The following is a 26,811-nucleotide window of genomic DNA, read 5'->3' as shown; positions in this document are numbered from 1 at the left end:
CGGCCCCGCACACACCCGACGTCCACACGCACACCCGGCGCGAGGCGTCTCGGAGGAGTGGGCGGGCGCGGGCGCGGGCTGCGGCCCGCTGGGGAAGAGGCGGGGGCGCGGGCGACGGCGAGACGGCGGGGCGCGGCGGGAGGGGAGGGCGAGGCCGCGCTGGGGAGGCGGGCGGGAGGGGCCGTGGGCCGACGTCCCCCGGGGGTGGGGATGGTGCTTTGCCGTCCCCGCGCCACCCCCGCCGGGGAACGAGTGGGGCGGTCTTTTTGAGCGCGAGAAAGAGAATGAGTGATTTCCTAATCTCTCCCTTGTGTTATGTAATCCCCGCTCGGTCGTATAGTACACCCGAAGCCTTAGTGCACCGCGGTTTACAAAGTCTCCTCCCCCGGCTCTAAAATTTTGGGGTGGCGCCGTGATTTATAAAATGGGATGTGGCGGAAAAAGCTTTATTTTCGTATGGTTATATCCTGCCGCGGTGGGCGCCATGTTTATCCCAGGGACTATTTTCTCTAGATTCTTAGCACCTTCTGAAAAGGAGTGATGTTGATCCACCTGCTATCTCTCCATTCTGCGAGTTTTCCTGATTTCCTCTTCTGTCAGACGCGGGATTCTCTCAAATTGTTAATAATACTGGACGTTTCTCTCATTGTCTTGGATATTTTCAGCTCAGAAAAAAGTAGAGCTGGAAAGAGTAAGTCGTTTAGCCCAGATCTCTTTTTCGAGATGGAAATTGAGATACAGGTGTCCTATCGGAACAGCCGTCGTTCTGTTGCAGACTGTGGCCCAGCCCTCTACACTCTTTTAGAGACCTCCCACCGCAACTCAAAACCCCACAGAAGTACAATTTCACTTTCAAAGGAATTTTCCCATCTAGATGAAGGGAAACGGCGGGGCTGGGGCGGCTGCTTCTTGGCGAACGACATTGAATTTTGAGACCCCTTGCTTTTGGAACTGGGAATTGGACTTTGAACTACTTAGCACAATCGTTCTTAACTTCGGGGTGCATAAAAAGTACCTTGCAGATCGCTAAAAGTGCGGTTTGGGTTGGGGGGGCCTCATCCCCAAGCTTTTTTGGATGGGATGGGGGGAGGAGTATCATCTCTACATTTCTAATCTGCAATCCTTCAGCTGAGACTGATTAGGGTAACCACCATATTGAGTTTTTGATCCAGCATAAAGGTGCTCAGACTATAATCTTCGAACAATTAAGTGGCAATCTATGTCCTTGATTTCCTTCCCCTTTCGTATATTATGGTTATAACGTACCAGCTATGCTGATGTATCTCAAACTAAAGGAGCTAACAGAATGAAGACTCTTGGGATGAACAGAATTTTGTTAGTTTCCACCCCCACCTTGAACCAGTGGTATAATCTAGAAAAGCAGTTCCCAAAATGTGGTCTGCTGACCCCTGGGAATCCCCTCAGGCCCATTCAGGAGAGCTTCGAGGTCATTAACTGTTTTCAAAATAATATTGAGACACTGTTTATCTTTTTCACTGACATTTGCACTTACGATCCAAAAGCAACACTTGATAAAACTACTGCAGGAAACTCTATACTTACTTGAGAATGTCCTTGATGAAGCAGTAAAAATAATTAGTTTTATTAAATTTCAGCCCTTTAGTACATGTCTTTTTAATTTATAAGAATCTATGACCAAATGGGAAGTGTGCTTGAAGCACTTAACACCGCCTGCTGAGGTAGATCTTTGTCATAAGGAAAGGCACTTGAGAGATTTAGTTGTGAGTTGCTTGTTTCCTGGAACAGCATTTTTACTTGAAAGAACGACTCATAAACTACAGTTTTTAACACTTGAGTGTTTGTGGATGTTTTCTTGAAAAAAGTGTGAGCTTGTCACTTCAAGGAAAATAATAGTATTTGTTCCCAGTGATAAAAATTTGAGAGTGAAAATTAGAATTTTTTAAAAGTTGATACCTCAACCTTAACAACTTCCTGGTACTTGAAAGACTTTTCTTATAACGTCAGTTTTAATGACTATGATTTTTTTTATATTGTATGATGAAATGTGTCAATAGTTGGAAGATAGGCATAATTCAGTAAATCTGTATTTTCCAAATGACCATTGAAAGTCACCATGAGTAAGAAATCATTTCAGAATTTAAGGTACATCAATGGATTTTAACATAACATTCATTGATAGGGCTTCAGATTCCAAGATGCAGTTATCCTTTAAGAAACTATCATTTGTCTAGTTTTAGTACTATATCAATATACAAACTATCTGAAAAGGTTTCTAGAATACTTTTCCCTTTTTCTATCTGTGTGACAGCAGATCTTTGTTATATACTTAACCAAAACAACATAGAACCACAGACTGAATGCAGAAGCAGTTATGAGAATCAAACTCTTCTATTAACCTAGACATGAAAGATTTGCAAAAATGTAAAACAACGTTATTTCACTCTTTGGGGGAAAAATAGTAATTTTTAATTGAAAATGTTATTTAAGTTAACATGTAATGGGTTTGTTTTTGAATATACTGGTAAGTATTTACATTTTTTACGTTTTAATTTCTAATGTAAATATCAAAAGGTAAAGTCCACATAAAAAAAAGCTCTTTGGGATCCTTAATAATTTTAAGAATGTAAAGGGGTCCCGAGACCAAAAACTGGGTCTGTCCTATTCTTCTGCTCCTGAGATCATCCAAATCTGTCTCTGTATAGAAACTTCCGGAGAATTCAGAAATGTTGGAGTTAATAATGGAAGAGGCAATGACTTGGGGAAGAATTCCAGAGCAAAAAAAGCTTAGTAAATATCCCAGCCAGGATTCAAACCAGCTGTAACCTAGGGCAAGTTACTTGAACTCTCTAAACCTCGCTTTGACCTTATCTGTAAAATGTATTACTTAGGGTATATAGTGAGAATTAGTTGTGATAATGAATGTAAAGTGCATAATGCCTGTTATTAGATCATAGTAAAATAAAATGTATTTCAGATAATGTTTCAGTCTTTATTCTCCATATATGTCTTTTTGTTGAAAGTGGAGATTTCTGATGTAAATTACAAACCCTAGAGCTGGTGGTGTCTTTGTCATAATATCAGTATGGTAAGACTTTGATAGATTCTTTGGCAGTCTGGTTTGTGATAATAAGCCATATCCACAAAAATGTATTTTTACATGTAACTCCAGAGGAGAGAAGAAAGGACTAATGTTTTGCTAGTATTTGGCAGAGTTAAATGAAATTGAGTAGAAATGGAATTTAGACAACATACAACTGTCAGTGAAGAAGAACTTTTCTTGGGAGAAGAACTGAATATTGTACCCTTTGAAAATAGGAAACTTAACTGCTCACTTTAGTTGTTGTTTTAATAAAGAACCCATAATGAATATATTTGGGTTCTTCTTGATAGGAGATTTGCTGCCAGATAAGTGGAAAGTATTTTATGTTTGAGAATATTAGGCAGATTATTAAGACTATTTAAGAACCTATTGTGAATATTATATGTGAGGTTCTACAGCAGTTACTGTGAGGGGCAAAATGGGCCATACGGAAGACTGGGTAAATAAATGCTTCTTATTACAAGTTTAACAATAATTAGTTTTATAGCCATACTAAGTATTCAGCCCTGTAGCTTTTCTGGAATTAATCCCTTTTAAAGTCAAAAATTGAAGTAACTTGAATACAGATTTTTTTGAGGATTATTATTGTTTATTTCTAACTCAGGAGCAAGAGAGTGGTATTCTTAAATTTGTTGTTTAAGACATTTTTTCTGTTCCAAATGTTCTTTTTATCTTGATTTATGTATGGGTGGGTATGCGCTAGCAGTGAACTGAAAATGTTAGCTACTGAATTCTTCATTCCTGGAGTTTACTTTAGAGTTATAAAAGAACCAGACAAATCAAAGGAATTCACTGCTTCAAGAGCCAAATCTGTCTGGAGAGTTTTGGTAGAAAACATGTTTTCCTAATCTTATTTGAGGTGAAGATAGGTAGACATTTCTGCCCATTAAATACTTCAGAGGTAGACTGACAGTTGTAACTGAGGGATTCTTTCTGCTGCTTTTAAATAAGATTGTATAGAGTCTCTTTGTATCTTGCTTTTCAGTTATGTAGGCTTTTACTGACTAGCTGATTTTATAGGACCTGAGTATAAGGTAGACTGCCATATTTCCCAGCATTTAAGATACAATTCAGTCCTCCCTAGAAAGTTATGTATCTGGTACACCCATATTATGGATGGAAAGATGAATGCCAAAGACTTAAAGACTGTGGGAATCACTAATAGTTCTTGTGAATTGCAGTGTTGAGTAAAACCTACTGAGTGCACGAAAATCATGTTACCAGTGTAATTACTGCTACAAAATACAGAAACCAGATAGGTTACCAAGATGTCAGATAATCATGATGCGTTGATTAACGGAAGACGGCAGTGTTCATCTTATCTTACAGTACCTCCTTGGTAACCTGTATAACTCAACTTCGATTTATTTTTTCTAACATTTAATTATTGTGCAGCATCTTTAGAAATGTGTATATATAATCTATGTGAAAATTGCTCCTAGAAATGAAAACAAGTTAACAGAAAATTCAACCCATGAGGCTACCAGTTTGATTTAGTAAATGGCAAAAAGAAAATGGCAGAATATAGTAGAACAAAATATCACAACCAAGATGAGTAGGTAGTTATTCCCCGTTACTTTTTTTCTTTTCTTTTTTAAATTTCAGCTTTATTGAGCTGTAATTGACGTATAAAATTGTAGGATGTTAAACTGTACATCGTGGTGGTTTCATATACATAAATATTGTGAAAGGATTCCCCCCCATTCAGTTAATTAACACATCCATCACCTCACATATTTATCTTGTGTGTATGTGAACATTCTACTCTTAGCAAATATCAATTATAGTGTTATCAACTATAGCCACCATATTTTATGTTAAATTCCCAGACCTTGTTCCTCTGATCCCCCCAACTTTTTGTTTTAAGAAAATTTCATGCATGTAAAAAAGGTGAAAGAATACTACAAGGAGTATCTACAATGAACCCACCACCTAGACACAACGATTTTTTTTTTCATAAATGTATCCATTTATTTATTTTTGGCTGCGTTGGGTTTTCATTGCTGCGTGCGGGCTTTCTCTAGTTGTGGTGAGCAGGGGCTACTCTTCACTGCAGAGCGTGGGCGTCTCTTGTTGTGGAGCACAGGCTCTAGGCGCACGGGCTTCAGTACTTATGGCTCGTAGGCTCTAGAGCACAGGCTCAGTAGTTGTTGTACACAGGCTTAGCTGCTCCGCGGCATGTGGGATCTTTCCGGATCAGGGCTCGAGCCCACATCCCCTGGATTGGCAGGCGGATTCTTAACCACAGCGCCACCAGGGAAGTCCCGACACAACCATTTTTAATGTTGGCATATTTGATGTCTGTAAGAAAGCGCCAAAATATATATTTGCTGAACCACCTGAAAGTCACAGTCATGATACTTCCACTGAACATTTCATGCATTTGCTAAGAATAAATACGTTCTCCTACATAACTCTATACCACTATTCTTTCTAAGAAAATGAAAAATAATTTCCAAATATCATCTTGTATCTAGTCTATATTCAAATGTTCCAGTTCTCCCCAATATGTCATTTATAGCTTCTTTATGAACCAGAATCCAGTAAAGGTTTACATGTTGCATTTTGTTACATCACTTTAGTTTCTTTCAGTCTGGTTTAGTCTTCTCACTCTGTGTGTGCATGCATGTATATATACATCTGTGTGTGAGATTGACATTTTTTAACTGCATTAGTAGTTTTATAAAATATTCCATATTCTGCACTTGTCTTATTTCCTTTTAAAATGTCCCACTTTTTGGATTTATCTCATTATTTCCTTGAGGTGCTACTTAACTTATTCCTCTACTGCTGTATTTCCTAAAAACTGGAAGTTAAATTTAAGTGCTTGGTTTGATTCAGGTTAAACATTATTGTCAGTAGCTTTTGTTTGTTTGTTTACAAAAGAATAAGCCACAGACCAAACAGCTGATGACAAGAGTTTGTATTATTGGCTAACATTTTTCTATTTAAACTTATTACTGTCATAACTTTTGGCTTTGAGACATAGAGCTACTTCCGTAATTTTAAGTTTAAGCATAACAATAGGACTTTGAGAAGGACCACAGAAATAAGTTTGCATCGTGTCATTTTGTTTCACTGCCCTCTGAGAAAATGATTGGAAAGTTGAAGAGGCAATAAGAGCTGATACATTTAGCAAAAGCAACCCACAGAGGAATAGTAAAGGGGTGAAAACCAGAAATTTTAGAAATGGAGATTTTGGGACTTTGGGAGATTATTTTCACCAAGATTATTTAGTAACCATAAATTTACAGAACTAACATCATAATACTGAAGTTTTGTAAGGAGAAATTACGTACCTAGGCAGGAACAAGTTTCACAGGTAGATCACTATAGGGTGAAACAAACTAGATGTATATGAGTTTTATAAAAATGTTTTTACTGTGTTAAGATGTAACCATTTGAACAATTCATAGGGATCTTGTTCTCATCTTTTCTGTTGCAGAGAGGATAAATTATTTTAAAAAGAAATGAGAAAATTAACATAACATTGTAAGTCAACTATATTTCAATTAAAAAAAAGAAATGAGGGTTCTTTATGCATAGAACATGGGATGATTTTTTTAAAAATTTCCCCCTTCAGAACATGGATTCAGTTTGATCAGGGTTTCTCAGTCTTGGCACTATTAACATTTTGTGCCAGATATGTCCCCGTCTGTCTCGTGCATTGTAGGATGTTGAGTAGCACCCCTGGCCACTTGCCACTAGATAGGTGCCAGTAGCACCCTTCCCCAACCCCACCCCTAGTTATGACTACCAAAAATGTCTCCAGACATTGCCGTATGTCTTCCGGGGGCAGATTATCCCTGTTTGAGTATTACTGAGTTGGATAAAAGCCACTGGCATATGTGGATTCCTTAATGATCTAGGTTTCCCTTTATATAACCTATGTACAGACGTTGAACACAGTTCCCTTCTGCAGATATGCTGCACAGCTTGGTCTGTGCTTAGTATATGTTGGAGAACGCTGGAATATGATGACATTTTTTAGCTCTATTGGAAATTTTATTGAAGGTAGAAATGAGCTCTTCATTTGTAATGTGTAGGTCTTTTGCTTTATCTCATCCCCCTCCCACCTCCCAGTTTGCTTGGAAAAGAATATTAGCTATGTGTAATGGGTAAAGTTTTTGTTAGGAGTAGTTAATAAATTTGATATCTTTGAGGTGATCTGTTTATATCTTGGCATTCAAGAAAAGTCAGTCTTTAAAAAAATAGTTACTGGGGACTGTATTCAATATTTTGTAATAACCTGTAAGGGAAAAGAATCTGAAAAAGAATATATATATAGTATACATATGTATATTATCTCCATATATATTTTATATGTATGTATAACTGAATCACTTTACTGACACAACATTGTAAATCACGTGTACTTCAGTTTAATAAATAAGAAAGACATGGTTCCTGCCCTCTCAAATATTTCAGTCTAGTAGTTAAGGGAAGAATGTTAAATTGAGTTATCTTATATGCTAGTTAAATATGAATGTTCCTTTTGTTTCAGAGTATCAGCTGAGGGCTCCAAACTAAGAGTCATAGGAGCTAAGCAACCCCACATTATAAAGTATGTTACGGGGACTTCCCTGGCAGTCCAGTGGTTAAGACTCCATGCTTCCAATGCAGGGGGCGTGGATTCGATCCCTGGTCAGGGAACCAAGATCTCGCATGCCCTGTGGCATGGCAATAAATAGATAGATAGATAGTAAGTTACAAGACCATCTCTGCAGGACTTGTAAATTGGGTAAGTCAGAAGCTACTTAGGCTAGTGTTTGGAAAATTCGCCATTTCTTTGGAAGTTAAACATACACTTAACCTATAGCCCAGAAATTCCTCTCCTAGTTATTTATCCAAAATAATGAAAACATATGCACATACAAAGACTTGTGCCCAAATGTTCATAGCAGGTTTATTCATAATAGCCTGAAAAATGGAAAACAACTATCTGTCAACATGTGGATGGATAGTTTATCCATAAATGGAGCACTACTCAGTAATAAAAAATGAACAAACTACTGAAAAATGCAACAAAACATAGATGATTATGTTAAGGTAATGAAGGCAGACTCAAAAAAAGTTACTTGCTAAAGGGCTTGGTTAAACTACATGCAGTGTCCTCTTTGTTAATCTTTGATTGTTCTTAAAAAAATTTTTTTTAACTATATGTAAATTCTGCATATAGAATTTATAGGGAAAGGTTGGAAAAAGAGTGGAAGTAATGAGAATTAGTTAATAAAGTTTAAAAGATTGAAACATCTCCAGTAAGAATCTCAGGAGAAAATAGAAGTTTGTTTTAAGTTTCTAAGACAAGTCTTATTTGTAGATTTGGAATTTTTCTGCCAAATGACATAGAAGCGAAATTGAAGGTAGCTGACTAATAGTTGGGGGTTGATATGGAGATAATTTTATGTTTAAAATGAGCAGAGGGACATCCCTGGTGGTCCAGTGGTTAAGAGTCCTCCTTCCAATGCATGGGACGTGGGTTCGATCCCTGGTCCGGGAACTGAGATCCCACATGCTGCAGAGCAGCTAAGCCTGTGCACTCTAGAGCCTGCGTGCATCACAGCTAGAGAGCCCGTGTCCCACACACTCTAGAGCCCTCATGCCGCAACTAGAGAGAAGCCCACGCGCCGCAACGAAAGATCCTGCGTGCTGCAATTAAGACCTGACGCAGCCAAATCATTTTTTTTTTTTTTAATGAGCAGAGAAGTCACTAGCATGTAGACTGCGATCTTGGACTATCATTCCACATCAAAAGGAATCAGGGCTCGTTAGAGAAATGGCTGATTCTAGGTCTGGGGCAAGAATGTATGAGATGAGCCTGAAACTTACAGCCAGGATTTTATCAAACACAAGGGTTGTGTCAGAAGGACTCTGGAGCTAGCTGAGAAGTTCCCAGTAGCCAAAATAGGACACTTTGAGTATCAATAAGGATAACTGCAGTGGATCAAAACATATCAAATATGTTTAAATTGATGTGTCATATGATGTGATATAATGATAGTTTAAGAACAAGCTTATTGGACTTCCCTGGTGGCGCAGTGGTTAAAAATCCACCTGCCAATGCAGGGGACACGGGTTCGAGCCCTGGTCCAGGAGGATCCCACATGCCACGGAGCAACTAAGCCCGTCTGCCACAACTGCTGAGCCTGTGCTCTAGAGTCCACGAGCCACAACTCCTGAGCCTGCGTGCCACAGCTACTGAAGCCTGTGCATCTAGAGCCTGTGCTCTGCAACAAGAGAAGCCACCACAAGAAGTCCGTGCACCGCGATGAAGGGTAGCCCCGGCTCACCGCAACTAGAGAAAGCCTGCGTGCAGCAACAAAGACCCAACATAGCCAAAAATAAAATTAATTAATTAATTTTTTAAAAAAGAACAAGCTCATTGGTCACTTTGAGGAAATGCTAGTAAAACAGATCATTATTTTGAAAACTGGTAAATAAAGGGAAAGAAGCAAGATGGAAAGAGTCGAGACTTTTACTATGTGAACTGCACCAAATGGGTAACCAAATGGTAGATTTTTTTTTTTTTTTAAATCAAGGTGTTTCAGTTAAATGAAAAAGGAATGATAGATTTAGAATGACTAGATCTAGGCATTGAGCCTGGTTGGAAGGATTCCTGTTGGAAGAAAATCCTGCCCTTGTGAGTAGTCTTGGGGGAAAAAAATGTTAAACCTGTATCTAATCATGTCTGTAGAACCAGCTATCAATTTCAGGATATACAGAGACCAGAGGCATATATTAAATGCCATGTGTATGTAATCAACAATATCCAGACTGTGGAAATTGCAAGAGGTGACCTGGTTCTTCAACAAATAAATTACAAGGTGGGGGAAAAAGATGAAGGAAGATCTATAAATTAAAAGAGACCTGGGCTTCCCTGGTGGTGCAATGGTTGAGAGTCCACCTGCCGATGCAGGGGACACAGGTTCGTACCCCGGTCCGGGCAGATCCCACATGCCACGGAGCAGCTAGGCCCGTGAGCCATGGCCGCTGAGCTTGTGCATCTGGAGCCTGTGCTCCACAATGGGAGAGGGCACAACAGTGAGGAGCCCGCGTACCACAAACAAAAAAAAAAAAGAGAGAGAGACCTAAGAAACTTATCAAATAATCATAATATGTGGACCTTATTTGAATCTGAACCAAACAAACTTTAAGAAATATGGTATTTAGTTAAGATGTCGAAGCAACCTAAATGTCTATCAACAGAGGAATGGGTAAAGAAGATGTGGTACATATATACAATGGAATATTACTCAGCCATAAAAAAGAATGAAATAATGCCATTTGCAGCAACATGCATGGACCTAGAGATTATCATACTAAGTGAAGTAAGTCAGAGAAAGACAAATATGTGATATCACTTATTTGTGGAATCTAAAAAATTATACAAATGAACTTACTTACAAAACAGAAGCAGACTCACAGACTTCAAGAACAAATTTATGGTTACCAGAGGGGAAGGTAGGGGGAGGGATAAATTAGGAGTTTGGGATTAACATATACACACTACTATATATAAAACAGATAATCAACAAAGACCTACTATATAGCACAGGAAACTCTACTCAGTATTCTGTAATAACCTATATGGGAAAAGAATCTGAAGAAAAATGGATATATGAATATGTATAACTGAACCACTGCTGTACACCTGAAACTAACACAGTATTGTATATTAGCTATATTCCAATATAAAATAAATTTTAAAAGAAATATGGTGTTTGAGAGAATTTGAGATTTCAGTGTTGACTAGATATTTGATATTGAGACTATAAATCTTTTAGGCATATTAATGGTACTATGATTTATTTATTTATTTTAAAATTTGGCCATGCAGCTTGCGGGATCTCAGTTCCCCAACCAGGGATCAGCCCCGGCCCCAGCAGTGAAAGCAGTCCGTCCTAACCACTGGATGACCAAGGAATTCTCTATGATTTTTTTTTTTTTTTTTGGTACATGATCTTTTCAAGTCCTTATCTTTTAGAGCTACATAATAAAATATTTATAAATATGATATTAGAGATTAGTTTCAAAATAATATGAAGGAGAGAGGGCATAGATGAAACAAGGTTGGTTGATAATTTTTGAAGCTGGGTGATGGATACATGTCTACTCTTTTTTTTTTTTTTTTTTTTTTTTTTTGTGGTACGCGGGCCTCTCACTGTTGTGGCCTTTCCCGCTGCGGACCACAGGCTCTGGACGTGCAGGCTCAGTGGCCGTGGCTCACGGGCCCAGCCACTCCGCGGCATGCGAGATCTTCCCGGACCAGGGCACGAACCCGTGTCCCCTGCATCAGCAGGCAGACTCTCAACCACTGCACCACCTGGGAAGCCCCATGTCTACTCTTGTATATGATTTTTTTTTTGGCCCCAATCAAGGATCAAACCCAGGCCCCCTGAAGTGGAAGTATGGAGTCCTAACCACTGGACTGCCAGGGAATTCCCTACTCTTGTATATAATTTAAATTGATATCTCATTTTAGGAATAGCAGAAAAGGAATCACTACAGTCTTGATTCAGAGATTCATAGTTGTAATATGATGAAAGTTTGCCCCTTTACTTGGTTACAGTATATGATTCTCAAATTTACTACCTGTGCAAGTTTTCCTCTTGATGTAGCATGGTGTTCCCTGTGTGCTGGCTTTTAATTTCTGAAATTCAGGTTTTTACCTGGCACTTTTTCAGAAGAAATGAAAATGTCCCAAAACTGAGTAAGGATTGAAGCTCAATGTAAGTTTTTTGCTTTTGTTATTTATTTATTTGGCTGCGTCTGGTCTTAGTTGCGGTTCGTGGGATCTTTCCTTGTGGCCTGCAAGTTTCTCTCTAGTTGTGGGGTGCGGGCTCTAGAGTGTGCAGCCTCAGTAGTTGTGGCGCATGGGCTGTAGAGCATGTGGGCTTAGTAGTTGCAGCTGCGGGCTTAGTTGCCTTGTAGCATGTGGGATCTTAGTACCCTGACCAGGAATCGAACCCGCGTCCCCTACATTGGAAGGTGGATTCTTTTTTTTTTTAATATATTTATTTTATTCATTTTATTTTCGGCTGTGTTGGGTCTTCGTTGCTGCGTGCAGGCTTTCTCTAGTTACTGTGAGCAGGGGCTACTCTTCGTTGCGGTGCGTGGGCTTCTCATTGTGGTGGCTTCCTTGTTGCGGAGCACGGGCTTCAGGTACGCGGGCTTCAGTAGTTGTGGCACGTGGGCTCAGTAGTTGTGGCTCATGGGTTCTAGAGCGCAGGCTCAGTAGTTGAGGCACACAGGCTTAGTTGATCCACGGCATGTGGGATCTTCCTGGACCAGGGCTCAAACCCACGTCCCCTGCATTGGCAGGCGGATTCTTAACCACTGGACCACCAGGGAAGTCACTGTTTGTTTTTGCATGTGAGATGTATTCCAAGCCTATGAGTACATTTATCCTTTATAGCAAAATAATAGGGTAGAGGGGAGAAAATTCCAGATTTTTCTTTTTCTTGTGAGAAATTAAGTTGAAGGTTTGGTGTAGAAAGAAGTTAAACATGAGTAGACTGATAGTTTGGGAAGATTTACCTATTTAGTAATTCCTGTCTTCTTTGATCAAATATAGTTGAAAGGTGGTTATAGGCCATGGATCACTTGGAATACCGCAGAGAAAGATGGTGTTCCTTGAGCATCTTGGTAGAGATATTAAATATAGCATTTCATTATATTAATGAAGATTCCTTTTTGATAGCTGAAAAACTACTGAAGGGTGCTAAATTTGCATTTTTTAATTTTTTTTTTTTTTTTTTTTTTGCGGTACGCGGGCCTCTCACTGTTGTGGCCTCTCTCGTTGCGGAGCACAGGCTCCGGACGCGCGGGCTCAGCGGCCATGGCTCACGGGCCCAGCCGCTCCACGGCATGTGGGATCTTCCCCGACCGGGGCACGAACCCGTGTCCCCTGCATCGGCAGGCGGACTCTCAACCACTGCGTCACCAGGGAAGCCCGTATTTTTTAATTTTAAAGTTTATAAGGAATTTAATTCAGGTTGATACCTCTATTGTGGCATGGCCCATCTTTTCAACAGAGTTAATTTTTTGACCCTGAGCTATAAGTGCTGAAATGAAAGGAATCACATTCTGAGATAGAAGAGTCTAGATCAGAAATAAGGACTGTTTGGAAAACTTGGTTTCAGTGACTTTCAGAGATGTTTTGCTGTGAATCATAAAATATGCTCGGTCAGCAGATTTATTTTCTGAGTTGTCAGACCTTGTTGGTTAACTGTCTTCTCCATTGTAAAAACCTTGAAAAATATTTTCTAAGTGTAATTTTCTTTCCATTTTGAATCTTTTAATTTACATTGGTTGTCTTGGCAGAGCTTATATCTGAGGAGTTATTTTTCTTTCTCACTTGGTAAAAAGTAGTTAGGACATAAACATTCTTCTTTGCCATCATTTCACATCTGCCTTTTCCACTGTTTCTTAGAATACCTTGTTCATGGTAGGAATAACATAATTTGACTCCCGTCAGATGGAAGAATCTTTCATTATTTTTATTAGTCTTCATTGTTTGACAGGATAAAACGTGAACTCAGTCTCTTATGATACTATAAATAGTTGAGGTAAAAGACCAGCCTTTGGATGTGCTATTAGAATATCCATAAGCATGACATTGAAAACCACAATTTGCATTCAGATAGCTCTGCTTATTCCCAAGGAAAGTTTTCTACAGATTGCTCAGCGTATGTATGGAGAGTTTGCTTGCAGCTGGTCACAGCTGAAAGAAGGTCCTTGAAAACCATCTGTAGAGGTTATCCACAGTTTATATTCATTCTGCTGGGTGTTTGATGGTATGCATTAATTGTCTGTTGGCTGTGGGCTCTAAGAAAGTTACACAGCAAACAAAGAACAATAGTATAAAATTAAGCAGTTAGAAAAGAGTTGTTTAGAATGTTACCTCTTTCAGTGGAACTAGACTGGAAAATACAAAAGTGTGTTGTGTAGTCTTGACTCAAAGAATGCCTTTGATATGGATTTGGCTTCTTTTTAATTCGGTTTCTGGCTAGCATTGTCTTTTGTATATGTAAATTAAATATGAAACTAAGAAAATTTAAGTTGACACTTTAGAGCTTTTTCTTACCCTGCTCATACCTTCTTTCCTTTGTGGTTTTGGTTTGGGAACACAGAAATAATTAAAATAGAATATTAGAGACCAGTTAGAATCAAATGAAGCACTTTACCCATTAAAACTGGTGGGCACATCTTCTTTATCCATTCATCCGATGATGGGCACTTAGGTTGTTTCCATCTCCGGGCTATTGTAAATAGAGCTGCAGTGAACATTTTGGTACATGACTCTTTCTGAATTACGGTTTTCTCAGGGTATATGCCCAGTAGTGGGATTGCTGGGTCATATGGTAGTTCTATTTGTAGTTTTTTAAGGAACCACCATACTGTTCTCCATAGTGGCTGTACCAATTCACATTCCCACCAGCAGTGCAGGAGTGTTCCCTTTTCTCCACACCCTCTCCAGCATTTATTGTTTCTAGATTTTTTGATGATGTCCATTCTGACTGGTGTGAGATGATATCTCATTGTAGTTTTGATATACAATGGAATATTACTCAGCCATAAAAAGAAACGATATTGAGCTATTTGTAATGAGGTGGATAGACCTAGAGTCTGTCATACAGAGTGAAGTAAGTCAGAAGGAGAAAGATAAATACCGTATGCTAACACATATATATGGAATTTAAGGGAAAAAATGTCATGAAGAACCTGGGGTAAGACAGGAATAAAGACACAGACCTACTGGAGAACGGACTTGAGGATATGGCGGGGGGAAGGGTAAGCTGTGACAAAGCGAGAGAGAGGCATGGACATATATACACTACCAAACGTAAGGTAGATAGCTAGTGGGAAGCAGCCGCATAGCACAGGGATATCAGCTCGGTGCTTTGTGACCGCCTGGAGGGGTGGGATAGGGAGGGTGGGAGGGAGGGAAACGCAAGAGGGAAGAGATATGGGAACATATGTATATGTATAACTGATTCACTTTGTTATAAAGCAGAAACTAACACACCATTGTAAAGCAATTATACCCCAATAAAGATGTTAAAAAAAAATAAAAAAACTGTGGGCACTTGACTAGCCAACTTCCTGCGGCATTGCTGGAATATTTTAAATTTTCAAGGGGACAACGCCATCTGTTGGGCATCTTGCAAAGTAATACTATCAAATTGTAGGCACCTAACTATTTAAACACAAAGGTTAGGTTGGTTGTTTTGTTTTGTTTTTGCTTTTGGGATGTGGTGAAAAAATTTCTGAGATACTAAGGGCACCGAGAGTCCTTGCCTTAAAAGTTTTGTTTGAACATTGAGCAGTAATGCTACTTCCATTCCAAGACAAAGAAATTGACTTTTAGTCAACTAATACTGGAGAGCAGCATAGTAATAATAACTCTTTGTTTGCATTGCAAACATGAATGTAATTTAAGCAGTGTTTTCAAATTAAAGGTAGACTCCCAAAATCATGGTGGAGTTTAAGGTAGTAGCAGGGTTGGAATTAGATTGTGACAAGTGAGGTTCTTACTTAAGTGCAAAACAGCTCAGTAATCAAGATAAAATACTCTTTTAATGTATCATTTTTATGCTATTATTTTTATTTTATTTACATCTAAATTTCACCAACCACAGAGCTCAAGTATATCCTGGCCCTTTGTTCAGATTCTTGAAACAAAGATAAATGGACAGACAGCTTTAAGGATGCAATCAATGTATTTAACATTGCACAATATATTAAATGATTGGAGAAAATTTAGAGGGTGGTATAACTATATACCTTTATACATTTAGTAGCACAAATATAGGGACAAGCCACGCAATTGAGGAAAAACCCGTTAAGGACTGAACAGAGAGGTCTTGGTTGCTGACAGAATCTCCCCTTGACTTCAGACTTGAGACAAACCAAGGAGTCTATCAGTATACAAAAACCACTGAGTTCAGAACAGTAACAACAGGATAGATATTAAGGAACTGGCTCTTGCCAATTAGGATTGTGGGGGCCAGTCTGAAGCAAGCAGGGTTGGCTGGAGGCTGGAAATGTTGCAGCTCAAGTCCAGAATCAGTAGAACAGCAGTCTAGAGACAGAATGGTTAGCGCTTTCTTCAAAAATTCCCGGTTTTCCAAACAAGTTCCTAGGGTGCTTTCCTCAAACAGCAAATGTATCATTTTTTAAAGCTCAATATTAATGCAGAAAATTTCATAATGAGCAAAATATCAATTTTAAATAAAGCAGGATCTGACCCTCCACTTGCATGATTCGCCTCACCCTAATCCCAGCCCTGGGTATTATAGATTAAATTTTCATAACCCTAAATTATTAAATAATTTGCTGTGGACTCTTCCACATTATTTTTTTTTTTTCAAGAATCAAAGTTATACTTCTGGAACCTTGGAAATGGGGGGAGGTTAGGGGAAGTGGTAGAGGGAGCACAAGGGAATAGGTTACCAATAGATTCAGGAATCTGATTCCATATTTTATATAAAACTATTTCTCCCATTCTGAGGTCAGTATCTTATTCAGTCTTCTTTTTCTTGTAGCATGGCGGACACCGACCTCTTTATGGAATGTGAGGAGGAGGAGTTGGAGCCATGGCAGAAAATCAGTGATGTCATTGAGGATTCTGTAGTTGAGGATTATAATTCAGTGGATAAAACTACTACAGGTAACAAAAACTCTTTTGCTCTTAGATCATTGTTATATTGACTGAATTGAATGGCATTTTTGTTAAGAAAGTGTGAGGTGGAAGAAGACTTCCAAGAATCCAGGGTTGCTTCACTGTGACACTGGTGCTACCTTTTTCCGCTATGCTCTGGTTTGTAAGTGCTTTGGTTTCCTTGTACATAAAGCTAGAAACACTATATTTAATAAATTGAAAACATTGAGAATTGGATTAACCAATGTTTATCAAACACATAAGCAATCCTCTTACCAAATGATGTATGGACAAGAATGCAAAGGTGTGTGTCAGTGCTCATTTATATACCCAGTCAAAAACAGCTTCCCATAGTCTTGGGGGATTTTTTGTTTGTTTTACTTGAACTTGGTTTCCTTTGTGAGCTGAGCAGAATTTGCTTCGTGTCTGCCTCCATGGACAGTTTACAAACTTAGGCTTGTTAGCGTCTCTTTCAAAAAGGTGATGTTGCAGGGTCAAATTCTAGATTGCCCTGAATTCAGAAACTGAGTGGTAGTTCTTTTCCCCTCTAAATTGTATCTGTTGCTCTTTTAATTTTTTTATCTTTCCTGCCTTGAGAACTGAAGATGGCATTGGTTTGGGCTGAAACAGGACAGTTCAGGGTCTTGTGGACGGCTTACTAATGCATGGTTATGAATACCAGTAGTGGAGATAATAAACCTTTGAGTTCTAGAGGTTTGCTTGTGCTATATAAGCAAAACAGTAAATTCCGGGTTCAGTGAGCTCATAATCTAACTTAATTTACCAGGAAATGTGAGGCAAAGAAGAAGGCATTGTGTCTAATTTGTGGTGTGAGGGACACGTAGGAGAAATCAGATGAACAGTTGGATTTACGAATAAAGCAGGAAAGTTTTTGGCTATAGAGACCCACAGTAAGATGAAAAGGGAAGATTAGAACAGTATCCTTTAGTGTCATCTGTCCCTGTCTCCAAGTGACTGTGCCTCCCCTTCCCCACAGTTTCTGTGAGCCAGCAGCCTGTCTCGGCTCCAGTGCCCATCGCTGCCCATGCTTCTGTTGCTGGGCACCTCTCTACATCCACCACCGTTAGTAGCAGCGGGGCACAGAACAGCGACAGTACAAAGAAGACTCTTGTCACACTAATTGCCAACAACAATGGTAAGTGGGATTATTGGGAAATTCTTCCTGGGCTAGCGGGGTGAGAGACTAAAAAAGGTCTTAGGAACAGCTGTACCTGTTCAGTTTTAGGTACTGATGTGGTTCTGCTGGTGTTGGAGTGAGTTTAGTACTGATTCTCTGTTACGGAAGTAAGTGGTGCTGTTCCTTCTGATTTAGTGCTGAATCCATGCTAGTGTTTCAAGTCAGAGGACAGCTGAGTCTTTTTGCTGATAATTTCTAGGAAAGAAAATGTAAACCCCAAATTCCTAACTATTAAAGAGATGTGGGGGGGGGTTGTTTGATTGTTTATGTTTTTTAATTAGAAGAGCCCCACTAGTCTGCTAAGAATTCTCCGAGGGCAGCTTTGTTCCATATTTTCTTTGGCAGATTCATTTGGTTATTGGTTCCTAGGTATGAAAAATAGGATAGGATTGTTGTCTACCTGAAGGAATGGTGAAAGAGAAGTGTTTTTTAGTGAGTTTATTGATGAGAGAAGTTATATAGTATTGGTTTCTGTTTCATTTCTGATGACTGTTTCTGCATTCTGAAAGTTACTGGCAAGTTATGTCTCAAGATTCATGTGTAGAATAAGCACCTTCATAGAATCATTGCATTGCTATAAAGGACTTATTTTACTTATTTTATTTCCTTTAGCTTTATTAATACAAGAATAATATATGCATTGTAGAAAAAGTGGACAGTAAAAAAAAAAACAAAAAACAATTTTTAACTGTAATCCCACTACCTGGAGATAACTATTTGTAACATACTCTGTACATATATGTACTTTTATGTACATTTATATGCTATGTGCATTGATTCACTTTTTATAAAAAGAGATCCATACAGATTGTACTTGCTTTTTTCCCTCAATATGTAGTGAATATCTTCTCATTTTAATAAATCTTTCTGTAACATTTTGATGACTATTTCCCGTTGTTTGGCTAACTGTTACTAGCAATAGGTTGTAAAGCAGTGTACTACTACTTTAAAGGGCTGTTGTGAACAACATCTCTGTCTCTCTTGTCTCTCTTATCTTTTCTCACATCCATAGTTCTGAGAATACATTTCTAAATGTCAAATTGTTGGATCAAAGGTTATCACAATTTTTAAGGATTTTGATCAATATTTTTCCTGGATTGGCCATCTAGAAATGTTGTATCCATTTACATTTCCATTAGAGGTGCACCTGGTGTTCTTAGTGTTGGATATAACCATTTACCTCCCTTATTGTTGGACATTTACTACAATCCCATTTTTTTGTGATTACAAACAGTGCTGCAGTGAACATTCTCAGACATTGTATCTGTGCCCACTGTGTAAGCATATCTGTAATGTAAAGTGAGATTGCTGGGTTAGGCATTTAAAATTTGTTAGTGTCAAATTGCCATAATAGATTGCGCTACATAAGTGGATACTGAAAAAATGAAAAATTTTAAATTTATTTATTTTGGCTGTGCTGGGTCTTTGTTGCAGCTCACAGGCTCTTCGGTGCAGTGTGCAGGCTTAGTTGCAGTATGTGGGAAGTTGTGGTGCACGGGCTCCCTAGTTGCAACGCGCAGGCTCTAGAGCACGTGGGCTCAGTAGTTGCATCGTACAGGCTTAGTTGCAGTATGTGGGATCTTAGTTCCCCGACCAGAGACTGAACCCAGGCCCCCTGCATTGGGAGCTCAGAGTCTTAACCACTGGACTACCAGGGAAGTCCCTGAAAAAAATAATTTTTATCACATGAAAAATCCTTAGAATTTTTTTAAACCTATAGTGACCCTCATATATATAAAGATGAGGAACCTCTATCTAGAGATTTTCTCATTTTTACAGATGCAGAAACCAAGGCGTGGAGAGTCTAAATAATGTACTTAAGGTCAAATAGTAAGCGACTAAACTGGATCTGAATTATTTAGACTGCAAAACTTGTGGCCTTCCCACTGTATTATACTACTTTCCTATGTTTCTCTTAAAATAAGCTGTCAAAGTGCTATTAGCCACCAGTTAGCTGAATTTTTAGCTGAATTTTTCTTTGATCCCAGCATTCCAAGGCCCATGATGAGCATCTCATGACACACTGATGTGACCTACTCTCTTTGAATGGACCCTTGATTCCTGTGGCCCGTGTATAAAAATTTTTTGAAATATGAAAATGGATTTTATTTACTTTAGAAAGCCCTAGTATTCAAATTAAAATGTTAACCTGTGTTCATGGTTTAAAAAAAGCGGAGGGGCTTCCCTGGTGGCACAGTGGTTGAGAGTCCGCCTGCCGATGCAGGGGACATGAGTTCGTGCACCGGTCCGGGAAGATCCCACATGCCGCAGAGCGGCTAGGCCCATGAGCCATGGCCGCTGAGCCTGCGCGTCCAGAGCCTGCGCGTCCAGAGCCTGTGCTCCGCAATGGGAGAGGCCACAACAGTGAGAGGCCCGCATACCGCAAAAAAAAAAAAAAAAGTATAGACTGGTAACCACAGTTACGTATGTCTTGTGTGTTCATCCAAAAATTCTTTCATGCTGGGAGTTCCCTGGTGGTCCAGTGGTTAGGACTCAGTGCTTTCACTGCCGAGGGCCCGGGTTCAATCCCTGGTTGGGGAACTAAGATCCTATAGGCCATGCAGTGTGGCCAAAAAAAGGGGGGGGGCTCAAAACTTCTTTTATGCGTAGATAAGCACACAATTGTGTGACTTTCTAAAATCAGATACTCTTGAAGTGCCAGCGTTATTCATTATAGCCCAGAATTGGAAACAACCTAAGATGTTGAATGAATAAGCAAAATGTGGGACTTCCCTGGTGGCGCAGTAAAGAATCTGCCTGCCAATGCAGGGGACACGAGTTCGATCCCTGGTCCGGGAAGATCCCACATGCCATGGAGCAACTAAGCCCGTATGCCACAACTACTGAGCCTGTGCTCTAGAGCCCAAGAGCCACAACTACTGAGCCTGAGTGCCAGAACTACTGAAGCCCGCGCGCCCAGAGCCCGTGCTCTGCAACAAGAGAAGCCACCTCAATGAGAAACCCGCGCACTGCAACGAAGAGTAGCCCCCACTCACTGCAACTAAAGAAAGCCCGCACGCAGCAACGAAGACCCAACACAGCCAAAAATAGATAGATAGATAGATAGGTAGATAGATAGATAGATAGATAGATATCAAAAAGGCCACATATATGACCCCTTTGTTATGAAATGCCCATAATAGACAAATCTGTAGAGACAGAAAGTTAGATTGTTGGTTGCCAGGGCTGGGGGGAGGAGAATGGGGAATAACTGCTAATGGGTGTAAGGTTTCTTTTTGAGGTGATGAAAATGTTCTGGAATTAAATAGTGGTGATGATTGCACAAACCTTGTGAATATACTAAAAGCCTCTAAATTGTACACTTTAAATGGGTGATAAAATATGTATGGTATGTGAATTATATCTCAATAAGGCTTTTTTCTTTAACAAAGTGTTAGGAATAAAATTTTAGAACATTTTTACTATTTTTGCTGTTCTTCAGAATCCACCACTCATCATTTAAAAATTATTCCTATAGTTCTGACTGATCGTATGTTTGCATTGGAAAGGAACGTTATGAAGTGAAATGAACCACTGCTTAATTCTGAGCTGTGAATGATATGAATTTAATGTTATACATTTTTTACTGTAATTATGATTTTCAGTTCCTGTTTGGCCCATTTCAACTCCATTTAGCCCTCTTATGTCTGGGGTTTAAGGCTGTGTAAGTGAACTTAAAAGAATGAAGAAAAAAAAATCAAGACCTTCAAATTTGTAAAACAAACAGAACATGTTGTGAGAGAAGCTGCTAAATCTTCTATTATTTAATCAGTTTATGGCTGTGGTACCTAGTTTATTGGAGAACAAACTTACAGGTAGGGGATTGGTCAGATAATTCTTTTAAAGGCTTTTTTTTTTTTTTTCCCCTGTGGTACGTGGGCCTCCCACCATTGTGGCCTCTCCCATTGCGGAGCACAGGCTCCGGACACGCAGGCTCAGTGGCCATGGCTCCCGGGCCTAGCTGCTCTGTGGCATGTGGGATCTTCCTGGACTGGGGCACGAACCCGTGTCCCCTGCATCGGCAGGCGGACTCTCAGCCACTGTGCCACCAGGGAAGCCCGTTTTTAAAGGCTTTTTTAAGTCTCAGGGTTCTAACTTCCTCTTTCATTCTCTGGAAATAGAACTTCATAAGACCTTTGAATTGTCAGAATTTCTTTTAGGAAAGACTTAATAACAATGCAGAAATCATTAAAAACAACTCATTTGTTAGAATTGGAATTATTATAATTCATTAGAATTATAAGAATGAATCTGTAGAGTACATTAAATAAATATTTACTGTGTGACTTTAATTTACCCAGTGTGACTTGCCGTATGCTGGTTTTCGCTTTCAATTGAATTGTAAACCTAGTCTAGGCTTAGAAACCTACTTTTTTGTTTGCACTTTATTTTTGGAAAGGTCCTAACAATCCATCAAAATTCAAACATGACCCTGATGTCAGAGAGAATATTTGCAGAAAATGCTTGTGTTAACATTCTTTATAGTAGTAGAGTATGTGTAGATTTCATGGGAAAAAGGCCTGTCTTTTGAGACTTGCTAATGCTGGTCGATTTCACATAAATGCAAAAAATTTTCCATCCTTCCCTTCCTATATTTAGTTGAGATGTTGAGTCAGTGATTATCTTAAGAATTCTTAGGCTTAGATAAATAACAGATAATTTATTTTCTTTTACCCTAGCAGTTAAAATAGTGAATAGAAAATACATGTTTTTGCTTAGTCAATATTTTCAACCGTAAATTGCAAAGGAGTAAAAAAGACGGATGGGGAACCTATAGATTAAAAGAGGTTGAAGAGGTATGTCATCAGTTATACTTTATGAACCCTTTTGTAACATAATTCAAACAAAAAAATGTAATTGTCAATTTGAATTCTAACTGGGTATTTGATATTAAAGAATTGTTCATTCATTCATTCATTCATTTATTGCCACACAATGCGGCATGTGGGATCTTAGTTCCCCCACCAGGGATGGAACCCGTGCCCCCTGCAGTGGAAGTGCAGAGTCCTAACCACTGGACTACCAAGGAAGCTCCCAAGAATTGTTGTATATATTTAACTTTATTGAGGTATAATTGACAAATAAAATTGTAAGATATTTAATGTGTACATTGTGGTGATTTGGTATATGTATGCATTGTGCAAGGATTCCCACTATCTAGTTAATTAACACATCCATCACCTCACATATTTATCCTCTTTTGTGGGTAGGGATAGGGGGTAGTGAGAACATTTAAGTTCTGTTCTCTCAGCAAACTTCAATTATATCATACAGTATTATCCACTATAGTTACAGAATTATTATAATATTTTTTAGGAGTGGTAATGGTGTTGATATTTCCTCTTTTTTAAAGTCCTTATCTTTTAGAGATATATGCTGAAATATTTATAGATGAAATGATATGATCTGAAGCTTGTATCAACATAATATGGGAGCTGGTAAGAGAATGGGAAGTATAGATGAAACAAGGTTGACCTTAAGTTGATAATTATTGAAGCTGGTATAGGTACATAGAGATTTATTATAGTGTTCTATTTTTATATGTATTTGAACATCTCCGTAATAAAATATTTAAGTTAAAAATATAAAGAGAGAGAGAGAGTCAATGAATTGCCAGTGTAATTAGCATAGCTAGAATTTGGAATTTTTTATCTGTCAACATCTATAATTACTAGTCTGCTGGCCCAGTAACTATGAGGGTCTAGTCCACTGATGGACTCTCAGTTTCTGGGAGAACATGGGACAATCCAGGGTTGGCCCATTAATAGCCACCTGTATACCCACTTTGGTGGTCTAGCTCTGTAACTAACTGTAGTGACACCATTTGTCAAGTGGAACGTAAAGCTTCAGGGGAGTCCATCCCATTCTGGTGATTTGAGGTAAAAAAGTTGCAGTATTTTGCTTGAATCTTTGATTTAGGTATTGGGTTGGCCAAAAAGTTCCTTTGGTTTTAAAATAAAAATAAAAGACATATTTTTCATTTTCACCAAGAACATTATTGAACAACGTATTCACCATTTTGTTCCACTACGTTCTGCCATTTTTCAGGCAACTTCATAATTCCATCTTCCCAAAACTTTTTATCTTTTTGAGCAAAGAACTGTTCCAGGTGCCTTTTACAGTCTTCCAGGGAATTGAAATTTTTTCCATTAAGAGAATTTTGTAAAGACTGAAATAAATGGAAATCTGAAGGTGCAATGTCTGGTGAATACAGTGGATGAATCACAACTCCCCAGCCAAGCTGTAACAGTTTTTGCCTGGTCATCAAAGAAACATGCGGTTTTGTGTTATCCTGATGGAAGATTATGAATTTTCTGTTGACTAATTCTGGACACTTTTTATCGAGTGCTGCTTTCATTTGGTCTAATTGGGAGCAGTACTTGTTGGAATTAATCGTTTGGATTTCCAGAAGGAGCTCATAACAGAGGACTCCCTTCCAATCCCACCATATACACAACATCACCTTCTCGGGATGAAGACCGGCCTTTGCTGTGGTTAGTGCCAGTTCATTTTGCTTGCCCCACGATCTCTTCCGTTCCATATTATTGTAAAATATCCATTTTTCATCGCCCATCACAATTTTTCCGTTTTAAAAACGGAATATTTTTGTTGCATTTAAGTAGAGAATCGCATGCAGAAATAAGGTCAAGAATGTTTTTTTCGCCTAACTTATGTGGAACCCAAACATCAAAGCGATTAACATAACCAAGCTGGTGCAAGTTATTTTCAGTGCTTGATTTAGATATTTTGAGTATGTCGGCTATCTCCCGCGTGATATAACGGTGATTGTTCTCAGCTAATGTCTGGATTTGATCGCCATCAACTTCAACTGGGCTACCCAGCCATGGAGCATTGTCCAGCGAGAAATCTCCAGCATGAAGCTTCGCGAACCAATTTTGACACGTTTGATCAGTCACGGCACCTTCTCCATACACTGCACAAATCTTTTTTTGCATATCAGCGTTTTTACCTTTCTTGGAATAATAAAGCATAATATTGCCAAAAATGTAAATTTTTTCTTCCATCTTCAGTATTAAAATGGCTACACAAAAAGTCAACAATCTTGATAAGTTTTTTTTTAATGCACGCTATGGCAGCTGTCACAATACAGTCGAACAAAATTGCTTTGAATGAAGTTAAAGACAACTAAGTGCTACTAGAGCCATCTTACAGAAAAAAAGAACGTGCTTTTTGGCAAACCCAATGTTTTGGCTCTCTGAAATAGGATTTCTGTTTTGGAGTATTCTTTGTAAATCAGGAAACTTAGTATAAATGATTTTTTAGCCAACTGTAGCAAATACAGGACTTAAAAACATTACAAAATTACTTTTAACTCACATGAAAAAGAACTTAAAATATTTCAAAAAAATTAGCCAGTTTTTTAATATTTATGATATTTGTTACTATTTATTAATGAATGAAACTTCTTAAGTCATATCAGTTTTACTTTGTGTTAATTAGTTTTGGCCAGGCCTTTTCTTTATCAGTTCTGATGACATAAAGAAGGTAGCCTGTCAGTCTCTGTGTTCCCATACCTATTAAAGACAGTGGATGTTTAGAGAATCTGTTGCATTTCTGAGATTTGATGCACTAGGAAGATATCCCATTTTTTAGATTCTGTGTACTTGCTGAATTAATGTTTGTAGATGAATATTCCTCTTTTTAAAATACGAGGTGGATTAGCTAACAACAAATTACATTCTGATAAAATAGGTTTTTACCTAGTTACAATGTGGCGAAGGAACTTATATCTTACTTTGTTTTGCTGATTTGGTATGGGGAGATTATTTGTGGTCACTTAAATCATCAGAGTCAAAGTGATAGCCATGTAGAAGTCTTACTGTGTGTGTTAAGACATCCCTAGTTAAGATATATGGGGGAGATTTTAGTGAACTTTCCCTTCCTGTGTATTTTTCTGTTAGTTGTAGCTTTGGGTGAAGCTTAAATATTTGGTAAGTTTGCTGACATTAAACCTGAGGTGAGTGACAGTCTTGGATATCCTGATATATGGGAACACCATTTCTTATCTAATACCATTGTGTTGCTTATAATGGTGGGTTTGTTTTCTCTTACATTGTTTTTTTTTTTCCTCTTCCCTTTAGCTGGCAATTCTTTGGTCCAACAAGGTGGACAGCCGCTCATCCTAACCCAGAATCCAACCCCTGGTCTGGGTACAATGGTTACTCAACCAGTATTGAGGCCTGTCCAGGTCATGCAGAATGCCAATCATGTGACTAGTTCCCCTGTGACCTCACAACCAATATTCATCACTACACAGGTAAGTAGGACTCTGAATTCTACTGAATTCAGACATGGTAGAGGAGAGAAAGACTATGGGAACCTTTGAAGGCTCTGACTTAAGAGTCTTTATCATCATTAGAAATGGTTCTAAGTCCTATCTTTTGATTTGGCTTTCTCATTTGCTAGTTTTTAATTTGATGCTGACTTTAGTAGAAAGCCCAACATAGTGTACAGCTGGGTAATCTCCTCTTTATACCCCTGGAGGGCTGGTCTAGGCAGGGAAGAGTGGGAAGCTTGCATTAGGAAGCCTTAACACTTGGTCCTCAAGGGTTCTCACCCTTTGCTTGGGCTATTTTTCTTAAAATGGGGTGAGTTAGTTGACTTATGGAAATATACATGCAAGGTTGGTGAAGTGCCGGGAGATCTTTGGAAGAGAAGGAAGATGACTTATTTGATATAAATGTGAATTGGAGTTGAAAGCCTAATGCTGGTATGGAATGTAAAGGCAAATGCTTTTTTCTGCCTTGTCTAACAAATTTCCCAGAGGTGTATGGCCTTTGAAGTGGACTTTGGGAACAGTTTTGTACAATTGTTTGTATGTTGAATCACTCCAGTGAATACTGTTAG

At 38.7% G+C, this 26,811-nt stretch overlaps 1 protein-coding gene across 6 annotated transcripts in view; it reads left to right on the top strand.

The window, feature by feature from the left end:
* The window catches only part of POGZ (pogo transposable element derived with ZNF domain), a 48,058-nt gene that overhangs the window by 291 nt on the left and 20,956 nt on the right, over positions 1–26,811 (top strand). For 3 of the 6 annotated variants that reach the window (XM_007460277.1, XM_007460275.1, XM_007460274.1), the window contains 2 exons: positions 16,630–16,754; positions 26,046–26,221. In XM_007460277.1, the coding sequence (XP_007460339.1) occupies positions 16,631–16,754; positions 26,046–26,221 (300 nt within the window). In that variant the 5' untranslated portion in view covers position 16,630. Of the gene's footprint in view, positions 1–16,629; positions 16,755–17,742; positions 17,902–26,045; positions 26,222–26,811 lie in introns of those variants that run through there. The other 3 variants (XM_007460273.1, XM_007460272.1, XM_007460276.1) reach the window with 3 other exon arrangements.

This window comes from Lipotes vexillifer, unplaced genomic scaffold, assembly GCF_000442215.2.
Source record: "Lipotes vexillifer unplaced genomic scaffold, Lipotes_vexillifer_v1.1 scaffold209, whole genome shotgun sequence".
NCBI classification, from domain to species: Eukaryota; Metazoa; Chordata; class Mammalia; order Artiodactyla; family Lipotidae; genus Lipotes; species Lipotes vexillifer.
The sequence above is the reverse complement of the archived record's forward strand: the minus strand, read 5'-3'. Positions and strand labels throughout refer to the sequence as shown.